This window comes from Eutrema salsugineum, unplaced genomic scaffold (genome assembly GCF_000478725.1).
Source record: "Eutrema salsugineum unplaced genomic scaffold, Eutsalg1_0 scaffold_11, whole genome shotgun sequence".
In the NCBI taxonomy this organism is placed as follows: Eukaryota; Viridiplantae; Streptophyta; class Magnoliopsida; order Brassicales; family Brassicaceae; genus Eutrema; species Eutrema salsugineum.
The window spans coordinates 10,960,859-10,971,129 of NW_006256901.1; the positions used below are offsets into that span (position 1 = coordinate 10,960,859).

General features: G+C 41.7%; 1 protein-coding gene across 1 annotated transcript; it reads left to right on the top strand.

Moving 5' to 3' along the window:
- Positions 1–2,510: 2,510 nt before the first annotated feature.
- Positions 2,511–3,419, top strand: LOC112089857 (uncharacterized mitochondrial protein AtMg00860-like). The gene is made up of 2 exons (XM_024160611.1): positions 2,511–2,660; positions 2,937–3,419. Exons 1-2 carry the CDS (start codon positions 2,511–2,513, stop codon positions 3,417–3,419), a joined length of 633 nt encoding a protein of 210 aa, XP_024016379.1.
- Positions 3,420–10,271: the final 6,852 nt, after the last annotated feature.

The window sequence follows — 10,271 nt, forward strand, 5'->3', positions numbered from 1 at the left end:
CCTCGGGCTTACCATGCTTGTTTCTTCATTCCCTTCTTCTCATTTGTTATTCTCTTGCTTCCAGTTGTCTGGCACGTCTTGGGTATCCAAATCTTTGGTTCCAGTGTTCAGATCATTCTCCTTTATATCTTTAGAAAGTTTTTCAACTTTCTCTTCTAAAGTAGCATCAAGCTATTCCGTCTTGTTTTCAACCTTAGCTACACCTTGCCACAGCTCCAATGTGTAGTCGTAGGTTTGGTTCTGGCTCTCATTCAGCTCCTTATCCAAGTCATCGATCTTGAAATTTAGGGTTTGCAGCTCCTTTTCACATTGTCGAATGTTAAACTTGTTCTTCCCTTCCTCTTCTTCGACAAACTCCATTCTCTGATTCAACACTTCATTGTCTTTGGTTCTCTAATCCTCCAGTGTCTTCACGTGCTCAGAGAGGTCATCAAACCTCTTATTAAGGTCGATGGTGATGGCATCTATCCTTGTTCGCAGGGCAGCTTCAACGAAGGCTTGGGAATCAAGGAACTGGTTCAGTTTGGCTTCCAATCGATTAAGCTGGATGTTAAATTGATTTCTCAAAGTTCTGGTGCAGAATATGAGGAAGCAGGGGATGAGATGGTCGTCGATTCACCAGGGGTGGCAAATAGGGTTCATCATGGTGGGCTGGAGTTCACGAGCCTCCAAGGTGGTGGTTTTGATGAAGGGTCCGATCTAGGTGGTTGGAATCACACCTGAATGGTGATTCACATGCACAGGGAGCTTAAAACAGGTTGCAAAACCTTTGCTCGGGATTAGGGTTTCTTCTTGGATGATCCATGCTTCAAAGAATCTGAAACTAGGGCAAGCAGAAGAAAGAATAAGCAGAAAAAAGTTAGGTGTTTATGAGTTCGGTTTACTTCCTTTGTCGTTTTGGCAGAAACTCGACATATATACCTTTCTGCGGTTGAACCTTCTCTGTTTTACCCTCCAGCGGCTAAGAATTCCTCGGCAACGGCGCCAAAAACTTTGATGGACATGAGGGTCGCAGGTGTTTTGCTAGTCGGGTTGTCCGAAGTTTTAAATTTATAAAACTCTAATGTCTGAAAGTGCACAGATGTACGTTGTAGGACTTATGGTGTTGATCCACATGGAAGATGTCTAATCTGCAAGGAAACACCAAACTGGGAGAGTAAGCAAAGTCATAAACTCATGGGGGTTTGGAGTTTTTGGTTACGGGATCCTAAACTAACCCTAATCTAGTATTTATGAGAAACTAAATGCAATGCAAATGAGTTTCTAAAGAAATAATTGAAAGGTGTTCGACTCAAACTAAGAACTCTAGACTAATAGTAGGCGATTTACACTTCTCTGGTTTACTCTAATCGATGTCAAAGCATTTTCCAATTAGCTTTCGGGCGATTTATCCTTATCTATTATTGGGATCTGCATGGAACTGGAATAGACATGTGTATGATTAACCCACCCTCGTCATCTTAACCAACTAATCACTTAAATCAGACAGTTAACTCTCGCTCTCATGCCAGGAATAAGATCATGCATTTACTACTGAATTTGTTTGCTCACATCTTCTCTACAGGTAGCTCTCGACTATTGTAGCTACTATGTTTTTCTGAAGCTAGGTATGGATGATCTGATACATTACTCTTGTGGCTCTGATCGATCATAGGCTCAGAGAATAGGTCATGAATCTATTCTCATGCAGTATGAACAACTTAGAAGAGATGAGATCCAGAATATTGTTTAGAAACTTAGAAATCCAAATCGAACATGTATACCTATCGATGACTCTTTAGAAACTTGACTCTCTGGCACAAATCTACATGATGCAGGGAATGATAAAAGACATGAAAGAATGCATAAGATGAATTAGAAAAGCTAATTAGTTAAAAAGGAGAAAGAACAATGGATCCACGAAAAAATCCCCTTCTCAATCGTCTAACCCTAAGAAAACAGAGTTTGGCGGCTCAAAAACTCATTACAGGAGCACACACCCAATTAAAGCTGCTAAGAAATATATTTATAGGTCCTAAGGTCTTCCACATCTCATTTAGGGCTTCTCTGCAGAGAAAAGACGAAATGGGCTTTGATGTTGGGCCTTGTGGCTCCGCATAGGTCCATCGGGGGTGAGAGTCTCCGGGGCAGGTAAAACACTTGTTTGCCGCAGGTGAGAGCCTTCCGGTACTGGTGAATTTGGTTAACTTGCTCTTCATATATATTTTGACTGCACCGTTAGATTGTCCAGCTGTAAAGTGCTATGTTGTCTCCTCTTGAATGTCTCCAAATTTGAGCTGGATCGGATGGTGAGAAAGTCTTCATTTGAGGCTGAACTTCTGACGGTCTGACTCTGAGCTAAAAATGTGGATTTCTTCCATTTTACCATCTTTTTCCTTAAGTTTCCTGAAAAGAGTATTGAAACTACAAACATAGAGAAATCATGATAAAAGTTTCTAAAAATGATTAAAACCTTCGAAAAAGCATTTGAAATCAATGGTGAAAATGGATACAAATATGGTATTATCAGCATGACAGTAGTTAGGAATGAGAAAGATGAGCTAATCCCCACCAGGACTGTGACAGGGCATAGGATGTGTATTGACTATAGGAAGCTTAGTGCTACCTTTAGGAAGGACCATTTTCCTTTGTCCTTCGTAGATAAAATGTTAGAGAGGCTGGCAAATCACCCATACTATTGTTTCCTTGATAGGTACTCAGGTTTCTTTCAGATTCCTATATACCCAAATGATCAGGAAAAAACATATTTTATTTGCCCTTATGGCACATTTGCCTACAGAAGAATGCCCTTTTGGCTGTGTAATGCTCCTGCCACCTACTAGAGGTGCATGCTTTCAATATTTGCTGATCTAATAGAAGAGAACGTGGAGGTGTTCATGGATGATTTCAGTGTCTATGGACCCTCTTTTTCTTCATGTTTGTCTAATCTATGTCAGGTAAAGCAAAGGTGTGAGGAGTCCAACTTAGTGATGAATTGGGAAAAATGCCACTTCATGGTGAAGGAGGGCATTGTGCTGGGACACAAGATCTCAGAGGCTGGCATTGAAGTGGACAAGGCAAAAGTTGAGGTTATGGTGAATCTGCAAGCACCAAGTTCATTCAAAGAGCTGAGAAGCTTTCTAGGCCATGCAGGGTTCTATAGGAGGTTCATCAGGAACTTTTCAAAGATTGTAAGGCCGCTGACAAGACTTCTATGCAAGGAGGTTGAGTTTTTGTTTGATAAGGAATGTGAATATGCCTTCACCACGATCAAGAAAGCTTTTATCTCAGCCTTCATTGTTCAAGCACCAGACTGGAGTTTGCCATTTGAAATCATGACAGATGCCAGTGATTTTGCTGTTGGTGCTGTCTTGGATCAGAAGAAGGATAAGAAGCTTCATGTCATGTACTATGCCAGTAGGACATTGGACAAAGCTTAAGAGAAGTATGCCACCACTGAGAAGGAGATGTTGGCAATTGTCGTTGCCTTTGACAAGTTTAGATCTTATCTGGTGGAGTCTAAAGTGGTGGTTTACACAGATCATGCAGCTCTTACATACCTGATGGCAAAAAAAGATGCAAAGCCAAGGTTGCTGAGAGGGGTCCTTTTTCTTCAGGAATTTGACATGGAGATTAAAGACAAGAAGGGGATTGAAAATGGAGTTGCTGATCATTTGTCCAGGTTAAGAGGTGAGGATGGGATCATACTTGATGATTCACTTCCAAAGAACATCTTATGATGGTGAAAGCTTTGAATGAGCTTGGGGGGGGGGGGTCAAGTCCATCAAGGAAAGAGGTTTGCGATGGTTTGCTGATATTGTGAATATCTTTCATGTGGAGTTGAACCTCCTGAGATGAGTAACTACCAGAGGAAGAAGTTCTTCAAGGACATCAAGAGGTTCTTTTGGGATGAGCCATACTTGTTTGTGCTTAACAAGGATCATTTGTACAGAAGGTGTGTAGCTGAAGAAGAGATTCCAGGGATTTTGTTGGAGTGCCATGGATTTGCTTATGGTGGCCACAATGCTGCTTTTAAAACTGTGGCAAAGGTCTTACAATCAGGATTCTGGTGGCCAAGCATGTTCAAGGACGCTCAGGAAGTTGTGATCAGGTGTGATGTCTGCCAAAGAGCTGGAAATCTCTCCAAAATAAATGAAATGCCTCAGAATCCGATTTGGGAGGTGGAGATCTTTGATTTCTGGGGTATAGACTTTATGGGGCTTTTCATAGCAGTTGAATATGTCTCAAAATGGATTGAAGCTGTGGCAAGTCCAACTAATGATGCCAAGGTGGTGGTGAAGTTGTTTAAAACCATCATTTTCCCAAGGTTTGGAGTACCCAGGGTTGTCATTAGTGATGGAGGCAGTCATTTTATAAATAAGATAGCCATCGCTTATCATCCTCAGACAAGCGGTGAAGTGCAGGTTTCAAAAAGACAGATCAAAGCCATTTTAGAGAGGACAGTGAGCTCATTAAGGAAAGACTGGTCCAAAAAATTAGATGATGCATTGTGGGCTTACAGGACATCTTTTAAAACTCCCGTTGGAACTTCTCCATTTAATCTCCTTTATGGGAAAGCTGCCATTTGCCTGTGGAACTTGAATACAAGGCATTATGGGCAGTTAAGCTTTTGAACTCTGACATAAAGAATTCTCGAGAGAAAAGGCTCCTTCAACTTCATGAGCTAGAAGAGATTAGGCTTGATGCCTCTGAAAGCTCAAGGATCCATAAGGAGAAGACCAAGACCTTACATGATCCGAGAATAATGAAGAGGGACTTCAAGGAGGGAGATCTTGTGCTGCCGTTTAATGATATGTTCATAATTTGCATCATTTAGGTTGTATATTTCATTCCAAATCATATCTTATTTCATGCATTTTAGGTCTTTAGGTGTTGTTTTAGGACTTAGGGGTTTGCATTCGGTCCAAGTGAGTCTTGCATGTTTTGGAGTGTTTACAAGTGATTTGGAAGCAGTTTGGACCTGAAAAGATGAAGCCAGAAGAATAATTGGTGATTGGGGCTTTGAAAATGGTGAAATCAGCCTTTTGGAGGTTCTCCGCGCTAGCCTGTACCGCGGGAAGCTTTTTCTCGGCGATTTTCATGCACCGCGGGTGGATTTCTCGGCTTAAACACGTACTGGCTGTTCAAGTTTCTCGGCCAAATTTCCTGGATGCAGATACATCTCCAAGATCGCGTTACCGGAAGGTCTTGCCGGCCGATTCAGTCTCCGGGGTCTTCAGCAAAGATCAAGATAATTGAGTCTAGATTTCATAACAGTTAGAATCTATAGATTTGGAGCTTCGAGCTGGAAGATACGGCCACGCGAAGACAGACCTTTCTCGTATCCGTTCCAGAGCAATCCCATACGTTTGGAAAGATCTCCTGTCCGGAGAGTTTTAACGTCCGATTCAGATTACAGGGTCTTCAGAAAACTTGGAGATGATCAGGTCAAGGATCCATAACAGGTAGAATCATTGGATTTGGAGTCGTGAGCAGAGAGTTAAGCTCACCGGAAGGCACACCTGTATCGCTACAGTTTCAAGACTGGTCTGATGAGTCACAAAGTGCGTGGGATGATGCCTTTCTATTCTGATTCAGTTGCCGGGGTCTTTATCAAGATTCGATATCTTTGAGTACTATTTCCAGAACATCTAAGTTCATCCAGTTTGGTGCTATGTGCTGAAAGATATTGTCTCCGGAGTTAACACTGGTCCAAGAGCTTCCTTTTGATCGTTTCAGTGAACTACAGAGATGAGCCGTCCAGGGAACCTTCCACTTCCCAAAGTTCACGATATTTGATTTCTGTTTCCACTGCAGCTGGAATCAAGCCATTTGGATCCATATCCTGGAAGTTACGCTCCCCCGAATGCGAATTGGTCCGAGGAGATTTGAAGTCTGAGAGATGGTTTTGCGACTTAGATAACTCGCAGCGCTTAAAGGATAATTTCTGGGAATTGAGCTGCGTGTGGAGATGTGTGGGCAGGGTAACCCTGGATGAGGTCAAAGGCTCCCGAGCAGGAAAAATTCTAAGTCCACAAATGTGCGACTTGAGAATGCGAGTTGGCCGAGTAGTGAACTGAATCGCAGGAACACTTGCTGTTTACACCGAGTTGGGCATGCGACTTGGGAGTGAAGTAGACCAACTCGCACACATATTTGAAGTCCTGACCTACATGGTTGTGCGAGCTAGGGAGCAAAGGGAACTGAACCGCATGAAGACTCACGGTTTACACCGAGAGAGGAATGCGGTCTGGCTTACATGGTTTTATCTCGCTGAAGCTTCTTTCTAGACGTGTGCGAGTTGGGCATGCGACTTGGGACTAAAGGAGGACTAACTCGCACACATATTCTCCCCAGATTTCGTCTTGGTCATGCGAGTTGAAGAGAAGAAAGACTGAATCACATAAAGACTTGCTGTTTACACACATATGCGGCTGAGACTAAAGGACTTAAGGCTCACAAGACTGTTTCTATGGCTGTGCGACTTGGGCATGCGATATGGGAAGCTCCAGACCAACTCACACACTCGAGATTTTACACATTAAAGCCGGGTCATGATAACTAAGAGTTTTCAAGGCTCTTTGTAGAGGTTATCAATCCCCTGTCTTGTAGTACAAGGGGTTTATCAATCCAAGAATGTGGTGATAGACACTAAGCTATGTAATCAGGTTCTTAATTCAAGCAACAAGAGTGGTTTTGATTATCTAAAGACAACTACAAACTTAAACAGGATTAAAGACTAATGACAATGACAAATGATATGAATATGATATGATGGAGGCATGAGATTCTAGACATGATAGTTGGTTAGGGTGCTTTGGTGCTAAACTAGAAATGCTAATGACAATGATGAGACATGATTCAAATGACTAAGAACTCTAATCTAGGTTAATCCTCTCATGAAGGTATTAACCCCTATACTAATCCATTTTCAAACCAAATTCCCATTTGTGAAATATGAATCAATATGCATTAATAAACAGTTCTTAATGATCATTCAAGCAAATAACAATACATCATCATGCAGAAAATGCTTAAACCTCTAATACAGCTCTTTCAGGAATTTCATCAAACACTTTTGGTGCATGAAATTCCAAGAATCTAGATCTCAAGTGATATGCAAGGATCTAGCACAGAGAACAGCTGTTTAGAGAGATGAATCAATGAATCTAGCCCTAAGCACTCCTAATCTAACACTTTAGCACCCTAACCTACACATCTAGAACCTCATTAAGGTGACTACTCACTAATCATACTAATCTCTCTTAAACCTTTGCAAGTAGAGAAAATTGGCATGATTAATGATGAGAAATGGAGATGGAGATGATAGATTCAAAAGAAAACAGCTTTAAACACCAAGATCTCTTAAGACTCTCTTGATTAAACACTCAAATATAGATATTTCTCTTCTTAATCCAGTCTTTCACAAAAGAGGCAAGAGACAAAGGGAATAAAACTTAGTTTTCTCACAAAAAACCCTAAAAAGTATTTATATCTCTCTAAAAACGAACCGGGTCAGCCCGGAACAAACCGGGTCCTGACTCGGCTTTAATGGATAAAGTGGGAATCCTGCCGGTTGGTCCAGTGTCTCCCAGGTAGCATGACTAAGTCGCAGTAGATGAAGAACCTGTCTTGTGAGACTTAAATAGTCTTGTCTTAGCCGCACACCCAAGTAGGAGTGTTTTGCGAGTGTTGCTGCGGCTTGATCTTCATCTTCTTCAACTCGCAGGACCAAGGCGGTTTCTGGGGAATGTGCATATGTGTGGGTTGGTTTCCATTGCACATAGGTCGCAGGCTCAAGTCGGAGTGATTTGCGAGTGATCGTGCGGCTTAGTTCCAGGCGCGGCTAACTCACATGCCTAAGTTGCACGATTGTGGACTTAGCATTTCTCTTACTCAGGAGCCTCAGACCTCATCCATTGATAGCTTACCCGCATTTCTCAACTCGCAGCATCAGCTTTCAGGCATTCATCTTCAGGCCTGCGGGTTAACCAAGTCGCAAGACCATCTCGCAGCATTCAGAGCAGCTTGGACCACTTTGCATTCCGGAGAGTGTAACTTCTACGATACTTGTCCGAATTGCGTGATTCCGGTTGCAGAATACAGAAGACTCATTTATCTCCAACGTTGGTGATGGAAGTTTCGGTTCTTGGAAAATGGAAGGCTTCCTGGAGGGTGCATCTTTGCAGTGAATTTACACGAACAGAGAGAGACGTCTATACATGTGTCCATTTCGGAGACTTTATCTTCCTGCTCATACCTCCGAATTGAATGATCTTGGATGTTCTGGAAAGGGCACTCAAATGTCTCTAATTATCTTGAAGGCCCCAGAAACTGAATCGGGCTGGAAGTGCACCGTCCTTCCCATTATTAAGAGCTTATCGGCTTGGTCCAAAACAGCAGCGAGACAGGGGTTTCTTCCGACGAGCTTAACTCTCTGCAAAAGCGTCCGAATTCCATGATTCCACTTGCTATGGAACCGTGATCCAATCCTCTTCAACTTTAATGAAGCACCCGCCAACTGAATCGGACCGGAAGGTTCCCCCGGACAGGCGATTTCGGAAACATGTCTGCACCCGGAGATTTTGGCCGATACAATCCCCTCCCGGTACGCGTTTTGGCCGATAAGGTCTACCCGCGGTACATTAAAATGGCCGGTAAAAACCTTCCTGGTGCGCGAGAATGGCCGATAACCTCCAAAAACACAAGTTCACCATTTTTCAAGCCTTGATCACCATTCCACCTCCTGGATTCATCTTTTCAGCTCCAAATACACCTGATAAACACTCAAAACATGCAAAGACTCATTGGGACCTAATGCATCTCCTAAGTTCTAAAACAAATCCTAAGGACCTAAAATGCATGGAATAAAATATGATTTGGAATGAATTATGCAACCTAAATGATGCAAATTATGAACATATCAACTCCCCCACACTTGTCCTTTGATTGTCCTCAAGCAAACAAGAACAAATGAGAGAGAGAGGTTGAATGCATGGGAGTTCACATTTCCTTTTTGAGAGAAGTGATCACAATGAGAATTCAAGTTCATGCTCAATTATGCAATGCAAAGCCATACTCAGATATATAACAACTCAGCAAGGAATCTCCACAAGTTCTTCTCTCTCTCAACTCTTTCACATTCATTAAGTTTTTTACCAAGTGGATCAAATGATGCATTGTTTAAACAAACATAGTTTGGCTAGGGTGAGGTTATGAGACTAAAATGATCTCATCGATGCCTGATTGGATTCAATGCAGCAAAAGGATCTCTCTATGAATGACCAAACTTTGGCAGAATGCTAAAGGTAAAAGGCAACCTATGCATACAAGGGCAAAGACTCATCCCACCCCACACTCTACTCAAAGTTTCCTCACTTGCTTACTTTTCACACTCATTCTTCTCTCACTAGGGGATTCTCTTTTCTTTTTCATACACAAGTCTTGGAGTTCAAACTTTCCATAGCTCTTTTTTTCACTTTCTTCTGTAACCTCTAACCTCTTTTTTTCTTTCTTTTTAAAACATTTGAGCTCTTTGGCTTCTTTTCTTTTCACTTAGAGTCTAGACTCTTTCTTTTCAAAACACTAGAGCTCACTTTCTTTGACTCAAAACTCCAAGACTGATTTCTTTTCTTTTTCTATCCCCTAGTTCTCACCATTCTCCTTTTATTTCCACTCATCTCTCCTTTTTCCACTCACCAATATGTATTCCCCCACACTTAGTTCTCGCCAAATCTCTCAGCTCCTTGATGATGGAACTTAGCACTCAATGAGACTTGCCCTTGTCGCCCTAAACCTAACACTTTCTGCTAAGTTTGGTCCAAGGTGGCCTCTCAAACACACACAAACAATTGGCTTGAAAGAAGGATGGGTTCAGGGTGAGGAAAACTGATCTATTATGCAGATTCAGCTATTTGAGCTAAGGAAGAGGATGGTAAAAACAGGATTCCAGCTCAAATATGTATATTGGTATCCACAAGCTTATTCAAACAATGCACCAAATGATAATTTCAAGTCAAGTTCAGGGTTTTCACTTATTAGAGTTGAGTTCAATTCAAACTTGCTTCTCAGATTCAAATCGTTTCAGACTTTGCAAGCACAGAAAAAGATTCACAAGCATATTCAGTTCAAGTTCTCAAAGTGATGTACTCTCTAGAAAACCTATCATTACTCCCTGCAAGATGCAACCTACATGCATATGCAATCTAGACTCAATCCTAAAAATGAGAATGCAACTACATGATCATTTTTTGTGAAAATTTTTCAGATTTTTCCATTTTTGTTTTTGTTTT